A 27,426-nucleotide genomic window follows, 5' to 3' on the forward strand; every position below is an offset into this window, starting at 1 on the left:
TGCGGGGGGGGGGGCTTATTTTTCATTTTTCCCTAAAAAGGGGGGGCTGTCTTATTTGATGGCCCTGCCTTATCATCGGGGAAACACGGTATCTAGGCCAGAATCCTGTAGTGTTGGCTCTAGGGGGAACATGTACTTTCAAATTCCTGTGCCCCACATTCAGCTCAAAACAGGGATTCTATTCTCTGCCCAGGCATGTACAGTGGGTGTTAAGAAAGCAAGGAAAAAGACTTCCCAAAGCAGTGGCCCCACTGAATCAAGTGCTCAAGCCTTTCCAGGTCACATCCCCAGAGCTGTCTTCTTTTATATTTTCTATCGCCTCATTAATTTCTCTCCAATTCATCATCATTCCTATAAACCAATATAGATTGCTGATATGGTTTTTTTTTGTTTTCCTAACATTTTTTTGGTGCTATAGTAAAATAATCAGCAGTCCATGTAACCCCTTTTCCTGTTCAGCGGCAGATAAGTTACACAATGAGGGTAACAGCAGCAGGCCCACATGTCCATAATGTTCTTTGCAGTGACAAAAACATTCATACAATATATGCACGTTTAATACATGTAATCCAGGGGTGCCCAACAGGTGGATCGCGATCTACTGGTAGATCACAAAGGCAACACGAGTAGATCGCGAAGCCCTGCCTTTCAAAATAAACTCCACCGCGCACAGGAGTTATTAGGTACAAGTTTTTATTGTTGGTAGATCATTTTGACTTTGTCATTTTAAAAGTAGCTCACAAGCCAAAAAAAGTGTGGACACCCCTGGTGTAATCAGTTGAGGTTTTAAATGTATTGTTTGCTACAGGTAATACATATTTAACATTCTTTCAGTGTCTAGTAGGTAAAAGCATACAAACAAAGTTTGTAAATAATGTTGTTATAGAATGCACAGCATATTAAAAATTTTAAAGATGAAGACATAAAAAAAAAAATCTCACTCTTGAGTTGGAAGTTACATCTCTTTGAAAACTGTGATGAAGGTGAGTAAACAGCTCCATATCTTCAGTTTGTAGGGTGTCCATAACCCGTTCAGCCATTGCAAATATTTCCAGCCATGAAGGGAATATGTTTTTAATCAGAAGATGTAGATACATGAATAACTCATAAGGATGCTCTGCTGAAAAAGCAAAGTAATTTTTTTCACAATAGAGGAATTAATCTATAGAAACAGCAAACACACACATACACACACACACACACAAAGACCTGTGTTCCAATAAAATAAAACTGACTTGTCTACGTACATTCAGGCTGCTTTTGCTATTGTACTGCTGAAACATTTCACAAACTTTATAAGTATTCCTCACAGACACAAACCAACAACACAATGTGAATAAGCAAACTAGAACAAAATGTTAATGCTAATTAACTACCATGCTTTTGAATGGTGTTTTTAAACAACTGATACAAAGCTGAAACAGATACACATTGAGTAACTTATTTAATTAATCCCCCTAGCGCTAATCCCGAGTGTGACTCGGGGTGGGAAAACTTCCTGCAAAAAGCGGTAACCCCGAGTCACACTCGGGGTAACTTTGGGGGTCCCCTTACCTCAGCCCCGCATTCCAGCGGCGATCAGACAATCCCGCTGTGATGCCGGGGGGCGTGGCCGGGCGGGAAAATTTAAAAGCAGATTACCAAGTAATCCTCATCTGGCTACATCTGGAATACGGTGTTGTACACTGGAAAAGGGACACAGTTCAACCCCAGATACAGTCATTATGGATTGGCAACATATTCAGTGCTATCCCTCATTGGGCCAGATCAGGGCCATTGTGTCATAACTGACAATTTCTACACATCTCTTGAGGTTTATGAGTTCCTTCTGCAACACAGAACAGATGCCTATGGAACCATTAGGGCTAACCGGCGCAACCTGCCATCATTGTTTGCAAAAGGGAAGCTGAAGACAGGAGAAATTGTTGCCTGGCAGAAAGAAAAGATGATGGCCCTGAGATGGCATGACAAGAAAGATGTGTGCCTGATGAGTACTGCCCATGATGCCTCCATGGTTCTGGTACACACAAAACGTGGGAAAGAAGTAATGAAGCCACAGGTGGTGATTGACTACAACAACACCATGGGAGGTGTCGACAGAGCTGACCAAGCCATGACATTCTACCCAGCGATGAGGAAACAGCAAAGGAAGATTTTCAGGCATCTAGTTAAGCAGTGCCTATGGAATGCCTACATTCTGTACAAAAAAAATAGTCAAGAGCCCTGTGAATCATTCAGACTTCATTTTGCAAGTTTCCGAATCCATAGTCAAGAACCACCAAACACCATCAGTGGCTATGAATAGACCTGGACATCGTGCTTCCACCGTTGTCAACCCAGAACGCCTGACCGGTCGTCACTTTGTTGAATACATCCCACAAACCCAGAAAAAGGCAGCACCTACAAGGATGTGGGTGGTTTGCTGCTCAAAGACCGATGACAGAGGAAGGAAGAAACGCAAAGAAACCAGGTTCTACTGTCCTGACTGTGATGTTGGGCTTTGTGCAGCACCCTGCTTCACAATCTACCACACCCAGGATGTCAACTAAAAATGTACATATTTTTTTTCCAAAATCTACATTTTATTTATATTATTATTTATCAATAATATTGCACCCTTGATTGAAAAATTTCAGTGAGAAATTTTTGATAAAAAAAGCAACCCATTTAGTCTGTATTATAATCAGTAATGTAAAATAACATATACTAACATCAGGGGCTCAATTTATGAATTATTTCCACAGTCAATTCCTCTGAAATTCACTGACAGATGGTTTACTCTTCTCAATTCAGTTCCCATTAAAACAATGGCTGTCACAATAGGAAATGAATAGAAAATAAACTAATATTATGAGCGAATTGACAGGAGAATAATTTATAAATACAGGTAGTCCCCAGGTAATATATACGAGATAGGGACTGTGGGTTTGTTCTTCAGTTGAATTTGTATGTAGTTCGGAACATGTACATTATTTTAATAAATGCATGTAGGACAGATGTTTGTCTCAACATATTATTAGGCAGCATTGTGTCAGCTACTGAATAAAATCCTCACTGTGAGTTAATCACAAACAAAGCAAACAAAAAAAAACCTTTATGGAGCCTAGACATTTATTAACTTCTGGAGCAAGCTGTACTCTGATATGCAAAAAGAAACAACTGCAGAAATTGTCTTCATCATTAAAGAGTTACAAGAGGCTGCAGAAAGATATCAGTCCTTAAGAACACCCACAACCTCAGCTGTGTTTAGCAAAAGATTTCTTCTGCAAGTCATGCAAACGACCCCCCCCCCCCCCCCCCCGCTTTAAGCCTCTGTTCTGCACACGAGCAAGCAGGAAATTCCCGTTCGTATTTAGGAGTCGTCCTATGTCGGATGTCATTAACCTGGGGACTACCTGTAGAGCCCCAGGTTCTGCACACGAGCAAGCAGGAAATTCCCGTTCGTATTTAGGAGTCGTCCTATGTCGGATGTCATTAACCTGGGGACTACCTGTAGAGCCCCAGAAAATATCAAGGAAAAATTTACCAGTAATCAGGTACAAAAAATATTTTGTATATTAATATTTTATATTTTCTTTTTGGAGACTAGCAGTTGAAGCTTTAGGCTTTTTTCCCATGTTCCCCAGGCAGTTTACTTCCTGCTGTAAATAATCCTGTTGTTTACAAAGTCAGTAACTCAAGATGAAATGTACAAACACATATGAATGGGTCAGTACAGTAAATATTCTCAGCTATTTATCCCTGACCAAGGAGCTTTCTGTTAGATTTTAATGAGAACAACTTGTCTGAATAAAGAGGATAAATGCTGTGTTCTCCTTTTAGCTAGTCTTACTTTCGTCATGTAATAACCATTATTTGTAAAACTGTGAAATGATATAACATATTAGAAAAAACAGATTCTAAATATTTTTGTTTTAAAAGTGTTTTTAAAAATAAGTAAAATAAAATTGACCATTGAGCATTAACATAGTATTTAATTAACAAAAATATCACAATTAATTACATGAGCATATGTATTTACATGTAAATTTAATTTAGCATTACCTGTAGGTGTTGTTTGCCTGAATGCAATCTGGAGTGGAAAAAGCCGGTGGATAAGGAATGGCTCATATATGCCATTGTAAACATAAAGTACATTTAAAGACTTGCTGGCCTCATCAATCATTTGTTCATTTGATGCAAACTCATACATAGATGGAGTACTTCCATACTTCTGTTAAACAAGAAACATAAACTGAAATCCTATAAAATTTAAAAATAGCTCAGTTTCCATCCACTAAATTTGAATGGTATGTCAGTTTGTCCCATTATAGTGTAAAAAGGAGATTTTTGAACTTACCATGAAATTGTTTTCCAAGTGTCCTGTATTGGACATTAAAATCAGATACATTTGGATTATGTTTCCACTTTCAGGCAAATTGGACATTGGAAACCCAAAAACATTTGGGTCGGAGGAACAGGACCTGTGTCCCTCCAAAGACTCTAAAATATAATATATTTTAAAATATAATATATATAATATACAAGCAACTAAGGAAGCAGCCATGTTGTAGTAAGGCAACTAAGGTTTAGGGCGGAAGATAAGACCTCAGGCTGGCATGTAACCTCAAACAGATAATACTGAGTAGTTCTGCCAGCCAAAAGGTCACAATTTTTGAGCAGTAGAAATCAAACCATGCATTGAAGATTCACATAGCTCTGCAAAACAAAAACAGCAACGAGAAAGTGCTTTCTCAATGCTGACCAATGAGAAAAAGAACACTAGTGTTGGTCGAATAGCTCACTATTCGATTCGGCAGCTATTCGCTCGAATATAGCAAAAAAATTTGGGTGGTCAAACATCGAATTCGAACACCATTAAAGTCAATGGGAGGAAAATTCGGGGTTTTTTTCAGCACTGTGTAGAGCTTCTACAGCCTCCAAACAGATGTAAAAAGATACACTGTAAAAGGATACATAAAAAGATACATTGTAAAAAGCAGAGCAATCAGCAGAGCTTTACTATGCTGACAGCTCTGCTCCACTGATCCTGGAGGCAATAGGAGGGCAATAGAGGATGAATGGAGATACTATCTCCATTCATACCTCTACTGCTCTGTGATTGGCTGAGGAAAGGGAAACCCTGATGATGCTTGAGCTGTCATCAGGGTTTCCTATTTCTCAGTAAATCACAGAGCAGTAGAGGTATGAATGGAGATTGTATCTCCATTCAACCTCTATTGCCCTCCTATTGCCTGCGGTTACAGCTAGTTGAAGGCACCTGCTTTCAATTAGCTGTGACCGCACAGTTCCCACGGTCCAGGAATCCAACAATCACATTATGATTCATAATGTCATTGTCGGATAACCTGTAAAAAATAAAAAAAGAACAAGTTTAAATAAAAAACAGATACGAAATAAATAATTTAAGAAAAAATTAAAATATTAAATAAATTAAAACATTTTTTTTTTTCCTCCCGAATTTTTGCTGTTGAATCCCGTGATTTTCGGGTCAGGTCTACCCGAATTTGAACAGCCATGTTCGGGTCGAATATGGGGACAACCCGAATTCGAACATCAACACTAAAGAACACATCCACCTAGAGGATAAAGTCAGTGCTTAGCGCCCTAGCATTACTTATTGATGATTGATTAATGACAGGGGGTCATAGGACTGGCCAGCAAGATTTTTGGTTTTCATAGTCTTATCTGCCTGAATGTGGAAGCATAACCTAAGAGTATAAGATTTTTGTGTCCCTCAATAGATAATAGAATCAACATTTTTTTTATCAAGGGGAATTACTAAATTCCATACATTTTAAAGGGCAGTTTTCAGTAACTCCATGAACTCTTTTGGGGCACAGGAAACAAAAAGCCATTCACTCTTAACTTATTTTATACATTTTTTTCTAATATTACAGATATACATGTTCATGGTCAGACCCATGCTTCAGCTGAGTCATTAGGAACACAACTATTGGAACCTAAGGAACCATTCTTCTGTTAAACAATGAACTACGGACAATATATGTCTGTTGCACAGAAAATCCAAATAATTTTTAGCTTGGGTACTAAGCTATAGACTTTTTTTCAGCATTTAAAGCCAGCTGTACCAGCCAATTGTGTTATTATATGCAGCTTTTTATGACCATGTCACACCGATGATTTTTAGTTGTCTAGTTGAGCAATGTAGTCAGCTACAACAGTAACTCTATAGCCAGCTACAAATTATCAGAAGAAATAAATGGCGAGATTTCTAGCTTCCACAAGTCTCTGCTACAATGCTGATAGTGGAGCATGTCCCTTAAGCAAAACAATCTAATGTTTTATTCTTTTTTACTCGAGATACAGCATTAAGATTCTAAGAAATGTAAATGAGACCAAAGACAAGTAGTGATGAAAGCTGTACAGGAAAACGTTACCTTTTTCTCTTTAATATCTTTAGGCACAAGCATACTGTGCCTAATGGTTAATGGTTGTCAGTGAATATATGATAATGTTAGTCCCTTTATCTAGGTAATGTGTGTAACACCATAAGGGAGGTAACATGCTTTAAACTGCTAGTAGGTTTTAATAACGACTCCTATTCAATTTAATAATAACCAGGGCTTTGGCACAAATACCACTGAAAGAACCACTGCTGTGGTACTGCTATCAAAAACCGCTTATCTGAACATATCCCAAGGAGATGGCTTATTTTGGGGGGAACATGTTAGCCTGAGATAGAGACCCCCAAAAATTGGACTGCATGTCATAAACCTAGGCATGTATACTTGATTCTGCAGTTATCTTGGTCAAGAAGGGACATTTTTGGACATTAAGGAAAAAGGGAAACTCTCATTGGCTATAGCCCAAAACCAATCATGAAACGTCCCTGGCCCAGAGGGGTTCACTCTTCTATTATTAAAAAACATTCAAAACATATTCTGTCAACACATTACTTGCAAGGGTACTTTTCGCTGAGACTAGAAACACAAGTTACACAAGACTCCTTAAAGAAAATTAAGTAAAGGACTCCTTTCTGATACACCATTTACAGACTAGTATGCTACATTGTGTCCTTTTATCCCACTACTCATGGCTTCAACTGTTCTTCATCACTTCAAACTTGATACGTTTGGCTTCTGACTTTTGCTAGATCCCCTATTACCAAATCCAACCTGTTTACTTCAACAGATTTGCTTGCTGTTGCAGCCTAAAAGTCTGTTGGAAGTTGTTACACTATCAAAAAAGACATTCAAATGAGTAGACTGGACGTTTATGGAACTAACATTACAACACTGAGTAATGGAAGGGATAATTATGTCCTCACTTAAAGTCATTTACTTCATCCCATACTCTCTAATCAAAGTAAACAGCACCCTCTTTTCCAATTCTCTAAAGCAAGTTGTACCAATAAGGGTTGTTCCCTCTCCATTCCTATTTTTATCCTAAAATTAGAACCAGGACAAATCTGGGCATTATTGGCAAAAAGTTGCATCACACACTGATGATCTGCTCTTCTTTGTCATAAATCAAACATTTTTACAGCTCCTTTCTTTCAGAATTTTATCTTCATGTATTATTATTTAACTTTTTAAATTACCATAAGTTGAAAGTAGTAAACATTTAATTAACCCCAAAGCTGCCTAATCAATTACAGACCAATTCATAATTGACCAATTCTGCAGGACCTATCCTCCATCTTCATGATTAGTTTTCATCCTCTGCCTTAAAAAATCAAAGACGACCTCAATCATTGAAACATAGGTAACCTCTTATAGTAGATGTAGTATACTAAAATGATATTTCTTCACTCATATACTATGTCTCATGCTACCTGAAATCACTAATTACCAAGCTGCCTCCCACCTAATGAGAGTTCTGAACTGGTGTCATGATGCACATCCTAAGCAGTGATTCACTAATTAAACAAAAACACCCTTCTTTTTAACAACACTTCCTTGACGAAATAATAAAGTTCCACTAAGCCACCCACCATCAAAACCAAATGGGCAATATGTAAAATATTTTTTTATTCTCACATACTACCCGTTTTTCCTATCCTAGTCAATTTTTTCTTTTGCACGGGGTGTGAATAATAGAATGTCCAAAAATATGTATTCAAAGCAGTTCTGTGTACACTTCCTGTGTTATCTCAAATGGTCTAATTAGCCTACCTAGCTTTGAACTATGATTAATAAGAACAGGATAGTAGGTAGGTTTAGCAAAAGAATACTGCAGAAGGCTGACACAGTCAATCTACAAAAATGCTGTGTGTCATCAGCCCAACAGGACATAAAGATGACTGCATTTCTGACAGCATTTCAGCTAAATTGGGTAATACAATGTGGCAGGCAAAGTAGCATGGAAATGCAATCCAGGAAGTAGTCCTATCTAGCAGACGAGTGATAGTGAGCCAATCATTGAAACAAATACAACCAACAATATCATTAGCTGTATTATCTAGGAGAAGCTGAAGAAAATATGCTGACTCCAAAAAACAGACTTTTTCACTTACTTCAAGCACAACATGTTCAATAAGACCTGAAATTGGAGATCGTGTTGCACTTCTGAGCTTCAACTCTACACATTTGTGTTCCAGTATTTTGCCGTACCTTTTTCTTGCCCCTTTTTCCATTATCCTGCAAAATATTGTAAGTAATGTAATATATCAGCAGACTTTTTAAATAAATATTTATTACACTCAGGAATTTTTTCTTTATCTTCATGTGGTTATGCTGCCATTAAAATACTCCTTGTTTTATGGTGACAATGTTTACACATTGCATATTATCTATGGAAGACTTTGTTTTTCATGGTAGGATACAGCATATTTAGAATGCAACATAAAAACAAGCAGCAGAGGTAAAGATATTGTCACACTATTAATGGTATATTTAGCAGACTAAAAGGGCAAGTATATATTTAACAGACCAAGAGAGAAAAATTAAAGATTTAACAAATTGTTAAGATTTACATATTCATAAATGTACCAATAATATTTATTATTACTATATTTGGTGGTGGACTCTTTTAAATTGGTGAATGGTTTTCATGACATTTAATAATACTGAATTGTGGAATAAGTTTAAGAGTATGGAATAATTGTGTTGTTATTAAATTTTTAGGATTTTTTCTAGGGGACCTGAAGAGAATTGCTGTACGAAATTTAGATTTTGATAAAAGCTAGCTGCCGTCATGTATGGGTTCCCTATGCCAATATTTGATAAGGGAGGCCATCGTCACCAGAAATTGATATACAAATTGGGTAAACATATAATGGTATTTGATGTAAAATGATGATTATTTTAAAAATGGGTATATTTTGTTAAATTGTAAACTTTGATTTTTATATATATGTTTATAGATTTCAATTTACTCCTGAGGAAGTTGACTTTTTCAATGAAATGCATCAAGGACTATATTGAGATTGGCTAACTAATTGTTTTTAATATTTATATGCATGTCTGTATGTAACTAGAAAAAATAGGATTGTTTTATATTGTTTGGATTATTTTATTGTGGTTGAAGTTCTGCTCTAAAAGTCCAAAAAATAGCTTATTTCTATAACATTTACATATGCCTTTATTTGAGACCCTAGATTGCTATATTTTCAAACACTGTACATCACAATGTTTACCCAATATTAGATTAAACTTTATTTTAATACATAAAGCAACTGAAGATGTAGCTTCATCTAAAGAATCCAACTATATCTACACAATACATTTACACGCAATGGGTTCTAAACTTCCTATTGCTTAACTGCATTGTTTAAAAAGAGATACATGTTTAAAACTAAATAGGATCAAAAGTAAAATTCAGAGTATAATTTAAATGGCTGTGTATGACGGCATAACCCTGTGAACATGTCTTCAATGAGCGTCACAAACGTAGCAATTAGAAAATTATGAGATTTATTTTCATATCATATCAGTCATATCAGTCATTTGGTTAAGTAGAAGATAATTTCCTTACAGCTGACAGGTAGAGATCTATTGAAATAAATGTTGATAGAAATATGATTTTTGTGGCAATCCCAGATTTCTAAAATTTTTTACATTGACATGGCTGACTTGCTTTTAAAAGTGTGTACCTTTTCCTTACTACTTAACAAGTATGTAAATCCTAGCAATCACATTTCCCTATTTGCTTCCTTTAGGTCTGCTAAATATATCCTTGAAATAACTTTGTTATATCTATTCAACGGAAAAAAAAAAAAGACGCTGATTCTGCCAGAAATCTTGTAAAATGATAATATACTGTACACAGGTAGGGGATATGTAGGAGAGGGGGTTGGATCAGGATAGGGCTTTAGTAATTTATCAGAAATTAAGTATGCAGGGCACAACTTGTTCTTAGGATTTTGGAGTTCATAAGACATGTGTCATCAACTCAAACAGTAAAGGAAAGAGCACACTATATTTCAGGAATATGAACAGTTATTTTTCTGTACATGCTGCATGCATAAGAAGGAATAAAGCTGGAAAATGTGCAAAGTCTCAGAAAATGTAAACTGGATCTACAGCCTTACCAAAATTCACTAATGAACTAATAAAATATATATCCCTATATTTTTCTATTTATATTACTAGTCTTAGAATACACCTAGATACACAATTACCTGAAACTGTCTCTGTACAAATAGTGGACTATTCATTAGAACTGACAACAGCACACAAATAAATCAACAGTCATTTTATAATTGAAATTTAGACCAATAAAAGATCTGAAGAGGTATCAGAGTGAAATCTAGACATAAATATTACTGCATTTGAGTCGGGACATGAGAGATGTCATGAGATGGTCAACATATATCAATGAACCTAGGTACTTAAAACATTCAAAAATATAACAGGATTTACCTAGAGAGTACTTTTGGCTACAGCACTGTAAAGGTGAAACACAACTTTTCTGGGCCAACAGTTGCGAATATTTTTAATGTTTGTGGAAGGGTCAAATATATTACACTATATTTCGATTACAAGAAAAATAAATTGCCTGTTTTGTGTTTTTTTACCTTTTATATTATGTTTTTAAAGATATTTACCGACTGTGAAGCCACCTGGATATTGGGCCTGATTTAATAAAGCTCTTCAAGACTGGAGAAGATAGACTATCATGGGGATCTGGAGTAATCAAGCACACTGTAAAAGATCTGGTCCAGGAGGGAAATGTTTGATAGTCTATCTTCTCCAGTCTTGGAGCACTTTAATAAATCAGGTCCATTGTCTTAAATATATACCATTTTTTTTAGCAATTAAAGACCTGCTAGCCTGGTCTGTCCCTCCTATAATGTGATTTTTTAAAGCTGCTTACATACTTGTCCAGTCAAAAAACTATATATTTGGTATATTACATAACACCCCAACTTTTTATTGCAAAAATAAACTGCTACCAGTTGTCTCCCTCTTATACTATGGTCTAAAAAGCTGCTTTAGTTTGATTTATTGTTAATTTATTGACTTGTTTGACATAAATGTTGACCCTTATAGGATAAATGATAAAAAAAGAATCGTACTAACACCACTATCAATGCACAATTTTATTTTATTATTATTATTAATTTTTTGTAATGATTTGAAATTCAATTTGATTTGTAACTAACTGAAATTCAAACTGATCACTTTATTTTGACTCAATCAATCTTTCAGTGATAGAAGAAAGGTGTATATGCACATATTCTAAAACTAAAATGACCAGAAATCAATTGAGAGGTCCCAGAAACCGTTTTATAATATATTTGGTTATTTTCACTACATCTATATATATATATATAAAATCGGATTTATGTATGTATGTATGTATGTGTGTCTGTATGTATGTGTGTATGTTCCACCATCACTCGAAAATGCATGGAGACATTTCAGCCAAACTTACTAGACATATGACTCAGACTCATGCGAATGCACCGTTGATCTTTGTGCAGCGTTGTGCTATATGTCAGAGCTATGTTTGGTGATCACTAGGAAACGCATGGAGACATTTCAACCAAACTTGCTATGTTCCACCATCACTCGGAAACGCATAGAGACATTTAAACCAACTTGCTGGACATATGACATAGTTGATTTTTGTACAGCGCTGTGGTATATGTCAGAGGTATATAAATGTATAATAATAGTGTGTGACTGTGGGGGCACATTAGAGTGTAAGCTACTCTGTAGAGAGACTGATGGGTCTAGCTCAGTGTTTCATTGAACAGCACTATGATATATGTCAGAGCTATTTAAATCTATATATATAAAATTGGATGTATGTATGTGTGTGTTTGTTCCACCATCACCATCAAAACGCATGAAGACATTCTAACCAAACTTGACATACATATGACTGAGACTCATGTGAGTGCACCAGTAATCTTTGTACAGCGCTGTGCTATACGTCAGAGCTATATTTGGATGTATGTATGTATGTGTGTATGTCATCACTAGGAAACGCATGGAGACATTTTAACTAAACTTGCTATGTTCCACCACCACTCAGAAACGCAAAGAGTCATTTAAACCAAACTTGCTAGACATATGACACCGCTGATTTTGGTACAGCGCTGTGGTATATGTCTGAGGTATTTAAATGTATAATAATTGTGTGTGACTGTGGGGGTAAATTAGAGTTTCAGCTCCTCTGTCCAGAAACTGATGGGTCTAGCACAGTGTTTCATTGTACAGCACTATGGTATATGTCAGAACTATATAACTCTATATATAAAAATTTGGATGTATGTGTGTATGTATGTGTGTATGTGTGTGTGTATGTGTGTGTGTATGTCATCACTAGGAAACACATGGAGACATTTCAAGCAAACTTCCTATGTTCCACCATCACTTGGAAACGCATCAAGACATTTAAACTAAAATTGCTAGACATATGACTCAGACTCATGTGAGTGTACCGCTAATCTTTGTACAGCGCTGTGATATATGTCAGAGGTGTATTCGCATGTATGTATGTACAGTATGAATGTGTGTATGTATTGCTCAGTGACAGTGTGCCTTTTGCTTATATTTGTACATACTTTTTTTTTTATGCTTTTTCACATTTCTGGCTAGTAATAACGCCTTCAAGAACACGAAAGGCAATTGGGTGAGTGCAATCAAAGGCAAAAAAATTAAACAATACCGTGGACAAGAAAATCACTATAGCTTTATTTGATTCCTTTTCCTGTATAATAGAAGATTGCAAAAAATAAATACCTGGGCAAAGCCGGGTTAACAGATAGTATAATAGATAAAACACTACTTTTTTTTCTTTACGTTATGACTTAAAAAGCTGTTTACATAACATTTAGTCAAACTACATTGGAGGCTTTTTTCCCTGGGACAATACACTAAAGTTTTTATTGAAAAAAATTTTTTACTTTGGGCACTGTTTATAATACACATGGACCCAGAAGAGTCCCATGGGGGAATGTTTGAGAAAATGTCAGGTTCCTCTTATAAATAGAGCCGCAGGTTTTTCTTGTTATGCTTAAATTGTGGCCAAACAACTACTTACACAAAATCCAGGCAAACAACAATATTTTAAAGAAAAAAATACATTTTTATTGCAAGACAAAATCTGACTTATCTTTCTCTCTACTTATTTAAGTACATAAGTACTGTACTGACACTACACTATATAAGGTTTATGTTTTGATTATTATAGGAATATTTGGGAATACAAAGGGACATGAGTTTTTTTTTTTAATGTGGGGTTGTGAAGTGTGGTGTTCCTCTTACATTTTAACCAAAGATTCAGAAACACAGCTTTGGTCCTTACACAGCTAAGGGTCCTTACCAGATTAAAAGGTAAAAGTATATAAAAAAATAGACACCTACACATTACTGATTTTTAAAAGTAATGTTTATTTATGTCAACAGAAGTTGATGTTAATGATGTTAGAGTTCATGTCATTCAGGAATGTATATCCAGTCCAATAACAATGATCTTTCAAGTGTTGATATGCAAACCTATCACATACTTTTCTATGACAGTGGTTTTACTATTTGCCCCTAAGTGGCCAAATTTTAAGTGGTTAGTTTCCCCTAGACCTAAACATCAAGAACATTTCCTAAAATCTTTCCTAACTGAAGCCAGCAAGTTAGACCATCCCTACTAGAAATGTGGAAATAACCTATAGTTCTGTCTTTTTGTCTGAAATTGTAATTGCAACATATTCAAATGTAGAACGTCATATTTATCATGATCAATACTTGTAGAGGTGTATGTTTTGCACAAACTACATCTGTGTTCAGATGGTATTTAGTATGTGTTTTAGTAATTAGAACAAAAAAAAAATAAGGTATAACAAGTGACCATGAATCCATAAATGGATTTTTCAAGGCGCTGCAATAAAACCAATCATACCCTAAAATAGGAAATACCATAAAAATAACAAAAATAACTATAATTTAATTTCATTTAACTAACAGTAAATTTCAGTCTGTAGTGTCCCTAAATGTGCTATAAATAAATTATTTTATCAGTCAATGGTCTGAAATATGTCATGTATACGGATTCAATTCTTGGCCATAAATGGAATGTTACTGCAGCAGCAAAAAGGTGAAATAACAGTCTGAGCCTGATTATTACTTGTTCAGATAAGAAAGAAGGTGATATGCCTTCAAAGAGCATGTATATACATGCCTTTTGTGTTATTGTTCTTTCTTAATGTAAATCAGCCATACACCAAGAAAACTGTGCCTCTTGGAAAACCTGTCTATACACTCAGAGACGTTCCTTAGAAGTAGCTAATCAGATTCAGCAGATGTTGAAATTGTATTCCTGGAAATAATGTTCCCCTGGGAATGACAAAAGACTAGCTGCCAGCATTTCAGTGCAGAAAAAAAGGAAAAAGATATCTTCTGCAATTTACATGTCTTACTACACAGGAAAGAACTGCATTGCTGTGCAAACACTATATTTTTTAAAGAAAATGCAAAAAGCATTCCGTTTGTTTTACTAATCTGATGCAAGTGACATATGTTATATTTATCTAAAATTGTTATTAATGATAGATTTATGATAATAGGTTCCTAAACCATATTTCCCACAAACACTGATTTATTACAGTACTTTTATTTTTTGAAAAATCACTTTTGAATTTTAAATCTAATTTTACTATTTGACATGCCAGAAATGAACTCAAATCCTAAAGTCTATACACAGTATTTACTGAATGTGGATTGAATGGTGTCAGCTCTGTCCTATTGTTTTTATACTAAAGTAACATGTCCCTTGGCACTTGGTCCATGTGGGTTAGGTTTAAATTCTAGTATTGTGGTCATAGATCCTGTTTTTTATTCTGTTCTGTTAGCTTTTGTAAAGTAATTTTATTTTAGATTTTAGCAAAATATATCCTGCTCACTGTGTTTACCCCTACAACATTATTTTGTAGTTTAGGAAAACAAGTTAAAAAAACAACAAAATACATGTGCACAGGACAGCTCTGAATTTCTGGCAGAATCAAGTATTTTTGAATTTTTGGTACAGCTTATAGCAAAACACTTTTAAAGGAGACCAAAGGGAGAAAACAGAAGAAGTCAATTGTTAGAGCTTACCTAAACCTCAAAACTGTACTCCTATACAATATAAAAATACAGGTTAAAATATTGAATAAATGTAAAGGTTTTCAGCAAGGGAGTACATGACATAAAACAAAATGTCTACATAATGCCTTAACTTTGAACTGCTGTACTGATTCTGTACACAAATATGCTAATATACCAATCTACAAGTCTGCTCTCTAACATCCTAAATCTGCTCTCTAACAAATACTAAGGTGTGATAGGCAAGTTATAGGCTTGTTGTGCAAGTTTTTTTTGTGCCTAAATGCAATGGACATGTGTCTTTTTCAACCTAAATTACTATATGAAGCAATGTATTTAACAGTTCCATACAACTCTATGACTGCTTACTGTGCAGGTGTGGTCAGCACAGGAGAGAATTCAAGTAGGATGGAGCGAACAAACATTGATTCAGGTCAGATTGTAGATATCATTCTGGGGTATGTTGTAAAATAGGGGTTATAAAACAGAATAATTTAGAAAAGCCAAGAAGGGAGGGTTAGTCATCTTTCAACAAAACTACACTTGTTCTCTAAATTAAGTGGATTGGTAAAAATCTTTTCGTGAAACAAAACACTAACAATATTTACTTTTTTTGGCATTTAGTCCACGTTGTCCAGATTCAACAAATATTTTTTGGGGAAAAGCTTATCTGAATGGGAGCACAGAGCCTCCTGGGATACCTACGTCACGAATCGATAGAGATCCAGAACAGGAATGCGCAGATTTTCCTACATTGAGGCGAAAGAGATGCCAATCTCATGAATGCGCAATGGGATCAGCACTCTTTTTTTCCCCCCTTTAGAGCAGGCTACATCATCTGATCTTGCACCGGCACAGTGTGAGATCAAGTGATGTAGCTATAAGAAGGAAGAAAAAGGCTGAAGATGCGCCGGGATGTAGGAGAATTCCAGGACAGAGTGGGGCCGATCGAGGAAAGCTCCAGCGCAATCAAGGGATCTGCGGAATTATTAGATCAATGTGATTTTTTTATTGTTCAGTTTAGTTCTGCTTTAAACATGTTACCAGCTACAGCAGACTAGGAGTTGTAACTCAAGTAATATTTTCCCCATCACCCCTCCATTGGCAGCTATATAAAAGGGTATGTGGAAAGAAAAGGGCAGAAAAATATGGTCAGCATAGATGGTAGTTACACATTCCCATAAAATGTAGTAACAATGCAGAGAAACTGTTTTTATATTGTTTTTTTTTTTAAGTTCATGTCTTTATGTCTTTAAATTCATGTGTAAAAAATATTATTTACTATTTTTGACCATATTAAAGAAAACACATTACACAATACCTGTTTACCTACAAGTTTTCTTTGACAATACATTTGAAAAAAATAATTCTATTGTAAATGAAGCTTACTCGTTTTTCTCTCCTTTTAAAGTTTTTTCAGATCTCAGAAGTTTATCCATCCATATAAATTGTCGAAGGGCTTTGGGAAGAAGATGTCCATTGAGTCTCTTACATATTGTTGCCACAGTAGATGGGTCTGATGAAATAATAGTACACAGTGCGTTTCCCAGTGCTTCACTACCAGCACAGCTTAAAGGTGGTGGGGTCTTTGGCTGTACTCCTGCAGTTTCTACAAAATAATAAATCAAATCACATTTACATTACAGATGTATGGTAATTTCATGAAATCATAGAAATGCTACCTTTTTTGTTATAAATTACCATTAATTTCAATTATTTAGCAGTAATATGACTCTACATTTATAATGAAATACAGTTAAAAGAGCCTTTGATTGCATAGCATTCCTTTATCAATGCAGATAGCACCAGGCCACTTACATATAATATGTCCTCAACTACCAGCATCCACCCATAACCCTCCCCTCTCAACCCAATTTTTTAAACATCTAAGTTCTCCCGAGGTGTACATGATACATAGTCCAAAAGACTATCAACAAGATATCTTTAGGGTGATGGGCTTCTACGTTCCTGGCAGATTCCTTAAAGCTTAAAAAACAGAGCCTGACCAGCAGGCTGTCTGCATTTTTAACATTGCATACCGAGCTACACATGTAGAGTTTAGAGTACAGTCAAAGCATTACCGTTCGTAGCGTGGCAAAGAAATTTTTGTTCACATTATTGGAAGTCGCACCATTCTGAAGATACATAAAGGTACAAGGACTTGTAAAAGCTAGGTAACAGCAGTGCAGAAAAAAAGGAAATCAAGGCCATTGTTGGGGGGAGGTCTGCAATAATGTGCAAAAATGTTTTGTATACCTACACATTATGACAAAATCCTGAGCAGTAGCAGAGTTTAATTCTGCTTTTAATTTGTGGAACTGTCAACCCAATTCAGCAATAAATGGATTACTGAAATCTCTGAATTCTTAAAGATAATCCACATACTTACAAAAATGGAATAAGGTCCTCTTTTTTGCAATCACATAGGAAAAGGATTCTTTTCCTTGTCAACAAATATGAAAATTTTATGTTGGGACACCAAATTTACCCACAAATCTCCCCATTATAGGGGAAATGCCAGAACAAAAGAGCATAGTTTTGCACATTTTTTGTGATTGTCCCAAAAGTTATTGACATGTGTGTGACATGAGTGAGTGATGTGCTACAAAAAACTATATAGACCGGGGAGATGCCCCTTCAGCCTACCTTCTTTGCAACATTTTTGTATGTATAAAGGGAAAAAAACACTCACTAGTTAAACATCTAATAATGTATATCAGTCTCATGGAAACAAATAGACTCACCCTCTCCTAACCTTTAGTCTACAATAACCTCTGAAGTCCAGAAAATGGAAGGTGTCATCATGTTTTATTTTGACAATTGGGAAAAGAAAGTTCTTCAAATCTCATTCCAATAAAAAGACCTTCAAATTACTGTGAATAACCTTTATGGCTGTCATGGTGCCACAGGGCGGGATGGTGGACCCCCTGTGTCACCAGCCCAGTTGGCAGAGATGTGCATGGGGCACAGAGCTTAAGCAACTGCCCGGTCTTTTTCAGAGCCTATAAAGGTGAGGATGTTACGATCGGTGCCAGAATGTGAGGCAGAAGCATGGTAAAACAAGCCAGAGGTCATGGCAGGCAGCGTACAGGAGTGGTCGAGAATCGCCAAAGGTCAGTGCAGGCAGCGATCAGGAGTAGTCAGGGATCAAAGCCGGGATTGATACACAGGAGAATCAGCAGCAGGAAACAGAGACTGGAACAACTGAAAACTGGGAATAGAGCAAAAAGGAACTCCTTGTTTAGGCAACTTCCTGTTGCCAGTTACTTCCTCATGTGGCAAACGGGAATCCCATGACCAGTGACCAGCGATAGAACCCGAAACCAGAGGGAGTACTGAAGCAGAGGCAGCTCAGGTGGTGTTTACACTTCTGCCAGCAGAGGGAGTGCTTCTGTGGAATATGCTGGTTCTCTGGTGTAAAGGGGCAGCTCTCAGAGGATCACATGACTGAGACCAGGAAGTGACCAGCGGACAGGATTCCTGAGCAGGTCAGCTGCTACTGCTGGCTGCAGAGGAATGTGAGGTGGGTAACACAGGCACAGATCCCCTGGTCCTGTGGGGATCTGTGACAATAGCAATTTTATTGAATTTATGTACTTAGTGAGCTCCATTGTCTGGTGACTTTGCAAACCTCCCAAAAGTTGCAAAATGGTGAAAATGATCAAACTCTTTAGTATAAAATTAAAATAAAATTCATAGGACAATTTATCAAATAATTTTGTGATACCTAAATACCAATATAGTACTACATGCACTGCATCTATGTTTGCATATAAATTTGCGTGTACTTGGGGTTGTGGCTGGGGGATTCTTTTTTAATAATATAATAATATATAATTTTATACAGGTTGACAATCAAAAATCCAGCCAATGACAATCCGGTTCCTTCAGTTTTCCGGCATGAATTTCGGAGTGCATTTTTAATATATGTACTGCACTACACTGTTTAGCAACTTATGTTTTGATGGCCCTGTTCTCCAGAAACAGCTGTTAGGTCTTGCTTGCTACACTAAATACATGTTGAGACGTCCCTGATGCCTGCTCCCCGGAACTGTGCCAAATGTCCGTAGGTGCGGCGAGAGGAAGGCTGGCCTGTTTGTGGAGGTGAGTATAACCTTTTTTTATAAATCCAGCACTCCTCAGGTCCGGAGGTTGCCGGATTTTTGAATGTCAACCTGTATATTGTATTTTACATTAAAACACTTTAAAGAAAAAATTGGCATTAGGGCCTATTAGACCTTTAATACCTCTTTTGCTCTTTAGTCAAAGAGACGAAGCAACAATAACTGATCTTCTTGTTAAACTGGAACTAATGTGCCACTTTGAACAGGCAGGTGGCTTTTGCAGAAAGGGACAGTAATATTCACCCAGCTGTCAACTTTTTGGAGCCGCGCGTTCATGTCTATGGGCACCTGCAGCGTGGAATGCTCAGGCACCTTGACTCTGGAAGCAATCTGTCAATGGCCATAGCGATATGAATTGTGATCCACAGCCATCTCTTACATGTTTCCTGATGAATAGTGACTTTTTTGTATGCTGGGACTGTTTCTGACCACCTTCTAAATATTCTACTAGCGTGGCTATCTAATGGCTTAAATAAAGTCTTTGAGACTTATCTAAAACAAGCACATTGCAAGTTAAATGAAACCGTTGATCAGCAAGCTTGTTCAGACTCAGAAAAATATTGAAGCAACTAGATCACTATGTTAGCCATGCAACTAATATATTACCAAGAAGAAATCATTAATGGCAGCCTACATATTACCCCCTCTGTGCTGGCTGCTTTAAGATAGGTAGATTGTAATGCTATAAATAACAAAATTGAAATCATATTTTAAATCAGTTTGAATTACTTTGTTTGACTCCTCAGATGACAACTGATTAAAAAAACACTAATGAGTTTCTTTCAATATGTATCAAACCATAAAATGTAATTAGACAATCTGTTAAATGCTCATGTTAGTTAATTTACTTGGTAACTAAGTAGAGCTAAAAAGAAATATATTATTCCACTGTTCTTCCATTTCTCAATGTGCTCTATCTTCCAGTGACATCAATTGTCTTACGTAAGCGTGTCCACAATAACATCCAATGTCATCTGTAATATTGTGCTCAGCTCGAGAGCCTTTTTTTAGATCAACTAAAAAGAACTTGGTGACATGCTAATGCTTGCCTGCTGAGAGTAAGGATTTACAGATTAGATTTGAAAGGATATATACTAAAACTGGGTCAGATTTGTCACCAGAAGTTACTAATTTTACACATCTTCATATTTCCAATTTACCGATATTACACCAGCAGCAGAAATCAGGAGGAGTGACATTGAAAAAAGAGTTTATGTAATGTATTTTCTACAATTTGTCATAGCAACATAGTGGTTGATTTATGTAATCTGAGGGAAAGAAAGAAGAGCTGTGTTGCAGGTTTTTTTATTCTAACATTTATCTGGATCCCATAGGCTCATGTATATGTATGTATATGTTTTATATATGTCCATTATCGGGGTTTCATAAACACATGAATGGTTGTACTGCTTTATGAAAATGTCCTTACTTCTTATTAGAAGCTAGAAAAGGATTAGGTTAAGGGATTTAACCCCTACCAATGAACCACTATTATTTGGTCCCCTTTGGTCTAAAGCAGATCAAAACCCCACAAGCAACAACTTTACATTTTGCAGCAACAGTCATTAAATGTTGTGACTGCATTAGTTTTCTTTATCTAAAGCTTTTTTTAATTTTTTTTCAGTGATTCTGTCATTACCACATGGAGCCTGATTCATCAAGCAAAAGCTGGTGCATCAAGTGCTCGCTGGTGCATGCGTATTCGCGATCCGAAATCAGACACCAAAAACCTTTTTATCAACCATTTTCAGCCATCGAGAAATACGCTGGCGTATTCATCCTGCATTTAACAACTGAAATGCTCGCTTCTCTTTGATCTTGACACTGGCGAGCTTGCATTAATAGTCACTGTACCCTAAAAAATAATTCTTTCAAATGGCACACATCTTACACTTGGCCCTAAATAAAAATGTTTGCGCTGTTCAAATGCTCAAACATATATATTAGCTAAGAAATAGGCATATTTTAAAATGACCTATTATTTTCAGGTTTACCTGGTTTTAGCTGTTTACATAGGTGCCTACCTAAACGCCCAGCTGGTAATAAATACTTGCGAGTTCGGGCAGACGAGACCTCGCTTTTGCCAGCAGACTTGATCATCCAACTAAATTCTTCTTTGCTTCCATAGATATATATATCTATATCTTTATATATATATATATATATATATATATATATATATATAAATAATAATATATTATAAAATATAATAACCAAAAATGTTAAAAGTTACACTAAACACACACAATAATAAATTACTTGAACATTAAAGCCTACTTTGTTTTAATTTATTTATTAGATAGCTGTTCACTGATGTACAAATGTAAAGGATCATACCAATAAATGATTATGGAATGTCAAACTGTCAAAAAACAAACAGCCGGGGGGGCGTGTCCGACTGATGGCGGAGGAAGACGCGTGGTAGCCTAGCTCCGCGATCAGCAGGGGGATTTAACCACTTCTTTAGCGCTGCAGCGCCTGCCTTTCATCCACAATGGGTCCCAAACCGAAGGGGAGCCAGAGGGGACGATCCGGTGCGGAAATACCGCCGTCCAGGCCTATATCCGGGATGTTTCAAACCGCCATTAAGGCCGCGACCGACTAGGCCGCAAAGCCGCGGCCTCAATTTACCGCGGGATCCGGATCGCAGGATGACGCGGATCGGCGCCCTCCCGCGACTACAGCATCCATAATGGAGCCAGCAGCCACACAGCCAGCAGCCAGCAGCCCTACAGCAGGGACCTCTCCAGAGCAGGTAACTGACTCCCCTGCATTTACTCAATTGAGTCCCAGTGCATTATCTTGCCCAGATGATTACTCCAGGCCCCTATTCACCCAGGAGAGGGATGAGGATACATGGGATTGGAAGGCCCACCTTAGAGCACTACCTACTCGCTCTGACCTGGATCATAGTATCGGTGGGCTGGAAGCGAGTTGTAAAACGGAGTTTCATCATATTCAACAATCCCTGCAACAGGTGTCCACTGCTACCACTGTACTACAGAATACTTGTTCAGAACTTTCTTCTCGCCTGACTTCGCACGACGCTATGTTAGAGCGCCAAGCGGCACAAATTAATATGCTCTATCTGATGCAGGATGACGTTGAAAATCGTAACAGGCGCAATAATATTCGCATCCGTGGGTTACCAGAGACAGTGCCCCTGATTCATCAAGCAGAATCGGATTATCGGTCGCGCATTCGTATTAGCGATCCGGAATCGTACACGGTCGCGCTATTCAGCAACGGAAAAAGCGCACGGAGCCGCGCTTATCCGACAGCTTTTTACTGGCGATCTTGCATTAAAAGTCACTGTTCCCCTAAAAAATCATTCTTTCTAATGGCACACACATTACCCATAGCCCTAAAAAAAAATGTTTGCAACTGATTGACGCGTGGCGGGCCCTGCACCCTGGCGACAAAGATTTTACATTTTATTCCAACCCCCATTGCACGTATTCCCGAATTGATTATATTTTTATCAGCCATAGACTTTTAGACTGGCAACCTGAGGCAAGCATTGACAGCTGTCCATGGTCTGACCATGCTTCAGTATCATTATCCATTCAAATCCCTTTGATAGGTTCACAGGAGTGGACGTGGAAATGCAATGATTCATTGTTTAGGGATTCTGTATGTGAGCGAGCGGTCACAGATACTATAAAAAATTTTCTAAAAGATCACGAGGCAGACGAGACTCCACTGCCCTTTCAATGGGAAGCTTTTAAGGCAGTTCTCCGTGGGGTCTTGATCCAACAGGGGTCTAGACTTACCCTTACTTACTTACGGCCTTACCCCAGGAGATCTTATCAGAGTTTCGACAATACTATGCTGATTTGTATAATATTCAAGCTGTACCGCACACCCCTTCTTCTCTCATTGATTATATAGAATCCACTGCATTGCCGGAACTAGATCCGGAAGTATCCGCAAGTTTGGAATCTGCCTTCACAGTGGAGGAGGTATCTGCGGTAATTAAAAATATTCCGGCTGGTAAGAGCCCTGGCCCAGATGGGTATACACCCAAATTTTATAAGTTTTTTGCTGAACTTTTAGCCCCGTTTATGACAAGGGTGTTTTCATCAATCTCTGGGGATTCCTTTTTTCCTCCTCAAAGCCTGGAGGCACATATTACGGTCATACCTAAACCTGGTAAAGACCATTCGATTTGTTCAAATTACAGACCAATCTCCTTAATTAATGTGGACGCAAAACTTTTTTCTAAACTAATAGCTAATCGATTATCCCGACACTTACCGACCCTGATCCATACAGATCAAGTAGGCTTCATTAACGGTAGAGAAGCCAGAGATAATACACTGAAGACTATATTGATTACTCACGCTGCTAAAAAACCCTAAGGCCAAAACCCCTATGTGTCTGCTCTCAGTAGACGCTGAAAAAGTGTTTGATAGGGTGAACTGGGCTTTTATGTACCAATCATTACGTCAGATTGGTTTGGGCCCACTGATGATAGCTAGGATAGCCGCTTTATACTCATCCCCTACGGCTCGTGTACGGGTCAATGGAGGCCTGTCTACTCCATTCTCCACTGTTATACAATTGTAAAATATCACTTGTATTATTCTACTGTATGTAAATGGTGTGCCGGGAGATTTCCGGCCCTCCTTTTCCTTTGTTTATGTATGTGATATTTTCTTTCCCTGTTATGTAATATCTTTTAAAAATTTTAATAAAACTGATTGAAACAAAAAAACAAACAGCCAAATTGCATAGACTGCGCCCCAATAGAATGTCCCAATTACACATGAATTCCTATCGGCTGTGCGCATAGGGCATATATAAGGGTGTTGTATGACTTGCTTTTTCCTTTGTGTTCTGGTGTTCTACTAACCTATGTTGCTATATTTCATACTTTGCTTACCATTTAGCACAATAGCTGGTTTTGTTTTTTAAACTTTGAATGTTTCAATGTCCATTTTGCAATTTAGAAGTCAATGGTAATGCTACGTTATTGTGTTTGTGGCCATATTGTTTCATATTAATAATATGTCTTTATTACTACCTTTAAATGTTTGTCCTGCATAAATATTTTCTAATCCAGTTTTCCACCCTTGATAGTTCAAAATTGCATATTGGTTTGGTATTTTTGGAATGCAATATTTTTTGGGCCATTTTTGAACTAATTTGGCTTCATATGGAAATGTGGGTTTACATGTGATTTTTTTATTTTGTCATGTAAATTTAGTGGTGTCTGTGTGGTCTCTATATTTTAATGTGACCTTTTAGCAAATGGTTTTTTTTTAAATAAAGTTTTTTGAAAAATGCTGTAGTTGTTTTTTGGGGGGTTGTTTTTACATGATCTCCTTTACAATCTCCAGGACCTTTATGTGCGTGTATACTGTGTTCTATCAGTTGAAAATCTTCCAGAGAAGGATCCTCATTCTGATAAGTTTTTCTTTTGATGTGTATACTGTTTGTTTGTTCATGTGCACTTATGTATGCATATACATGCATATATATGTGTACATATACATATAAAAGAGAAATTATAGGAAGAAATAGACAAAGAGGATTTTTTGGCAATATTGCTTAACATGCTTTAAATTGAAGAGATTGTCTATTTCTTCCTATGATTTCTGATGTCATGGGCTTGGCTCCAAGCAACATTCATGGAAGAGACTGCTTCTGGTTAAAAGAAGGAATCCACCTTTATGTGCTTCCACTACCAAGCCCCGGTGACTCATCGAGTGCAGAGGAAGCCGGCCGGAGGAAGAAAGAAGACGAACATCACGAAGATGGACGACGCGGGACGCTGGCGGATCAGGTAAGTACTGATTTACTATTACTTCCCATAGGTTTACCTACCTTGAGTGTGACTCGGAGTTACTGCTTTCAGCATCATTTTTCTACCCCGAGTCACATTCGGGGTTACCGCCCAGGAGGTTAACAAGCAAAATTAAGTTGAGCAACAACAGAACATCTGTTCATTTCTAAGAGTGCGAAACCCTGCTTTTGAGCTTGGCAATCAATGTGGTTTGATGTTGTGCTTGGCAACCTGGACCTCCTTCCATCACCATCAGGTGTGTTAGAATGAGTATGCAACTCAGCTGGACAGCTAACTGACAACCAGTTTGGACAGCAATGGAGTGCAATAGGGCTAAGACCAGGCAGCACAGCACAATGACAACAAACCTTTAAAACTACTACAAATGAACAAAGGAGTTGTGTGGCAGAAAATAAACATGAGTGCAAATATCAGACTATTAAAATGAAAAAAAAAACAAAGAAATAAAAACAATATAACAATTTGTTCATAAAAGAAATATGTACATAATACATTCAAATACCAATATGTGACAATGTGACTTTGAGAATGGGAGAAAGGCAATGAGGGGGTTCAAGTAGCAGTTTGGAGTGGAAACCATGCAGACAGTTGTACTCAATATTTGTGGAAAAAATGACAAAACATTGCTGAAGAATTGCCAAACAACAGAAACTGTCATTACAAACCAGGCATAAAAACATTGCAGCCACAGATGAAACTAACAATAATGAGGATTACAAAGTCACATCAATGCATAACATCCGGCTCGAAGGAATACGCCTCGTATATCGGTGTGTATATACGCGCGGCAAGCGTACGTGCACTTGCTTGATAAATCAGGCCCATTTTCTGTCCTAGGTAACAATGCACTGGACCTGATTTATTAAAGCTCTCCAAGGCAAAGGATGGTAAGAATGGAAAGGATACCCTTTTATCAGTGAAGCTGGGTGATCCAGAAAACCTGGAATGGATCTGGTCCAGGTTTGAAAATATTTGCTAACAAATAGCAAATTACTTTAAAGAAATCCATTCCAGGTTTGCAGAATAACCCAGCTTCACTGTGGTAAGTGTATCCTCTCTAGCCCTTGGAGAGATTTAATAAATCAGACCCACTGTATCAGGACAGAGCTACATAGAGCTCCTCCTTTTCTCCATAACAAAGACAGAGTTCTGATGTCCTCAGACATAATTTAGAGTGTAACTGATAAGCACATACATGGAGCACAGGTACTTATCAGTTGAAAAGATTTCAGAAAAAATGCTAGCAGAGAATCTGTTTAACCACTATGGTCAACAAAAAAAGGCAACAATTTTACAGGATGTTTTATTTACTGATTCATCAATACTAATGGAACTAAATATTTTAAGATCAGTATTTTTTTTAAATGTTAAGTTTAGTGTTTTTGCAGTTAGGTTGCCTTGCAGTCTAAACTACATGGGCAAAACTAATAAAAATACAGATTCATACTTTTATGGGAGCTATTATTTCTGGTTACCAGAAGAATTGATTAGTTGTACATTTTGTCTATTCATCAATAAAGTAAATTCACAGGGTATACAACTCATGTATAGATTACTTTAATTATTTTCTTAATCAGAAGAGGGTACATATTTTAACTTTTACAATGGTATTTTATCGTCGGTAAGTCCTATAATATTACCTCAATCAGACATGTCAGTTGACATTGGTCTGTGGTTCAAGTGTACTGAAAAAGCATAAGTTCAATGATATTATTACTCTCTTCTGTAGTCATATTCAAACTGTCTTACAATTAGAATAAAGATTTAGAGCCCTGAGTTAACAGTGCTGGTGTGCAGGAGATTACAGCAAAATTATATCAGGTCATTGTTATTGTACTTCTAGTCCTATATAAAATACATTTTATTTTTTTAATGATCACATAACTGAGATTGAGATCATTTTGAACAGCATACATGAGGATCTAGAAGGATCAAGAGGTACTGTTTTCCTTTCACTTTTCTACAGATAACAAAACATTTTCAATGAATATTCATTTCATAA

The 27,426-nt window shown here is 36.9% G+C and overlaps 1 protein-coding gene across 1 annotated transcript in view; it reads right to left on the minus strand.

The window, feature by feature from the left end:
* The window catches only part of LOC140328092 (uncharacterized), a 101,088-nt gene that overhangs the window by 48,389 nt on the left and 25,273 nt on the right, over positions 1-27,426 (minus strand). Inside the window, exons 6-9 of the mRNA XM_072407472.1 lie at positions 16,881-17,100; positions 8,480-8,603; positions 4,045-4,213; positions 942-1,120 (exon numbers count right to left, since the gene is read on the minus strand). Of these exons, the coding sequence (XP_072263573.1) occupies positions 942-1,120; positions 4,045-4,213; positions 8,480-8,603; positions 16,881-17,100 (692 nt within the window). The remainder of the gene's footprint in view (positions 1-941; positions 1,121-4,044; positions 4,214-8,479; positions 8,604-16,880; positions 17,101-27,426) is intronic.

Source organism: Pyxicephalus adspersus, chromosome 1 (assembly GCF_032062135.1).
Source record: "Pyxicephalus adspersus chromosome 1, UCB_Pads_2.0, whole genome shotgun sequence".
NCBI classification, from domain to species: Eukaryota; Metazoa; Chordata; class Amphibia; order Anura; family Pyxicephalidae; genus Pyxicephalus; species Pyxicephalus adspersus.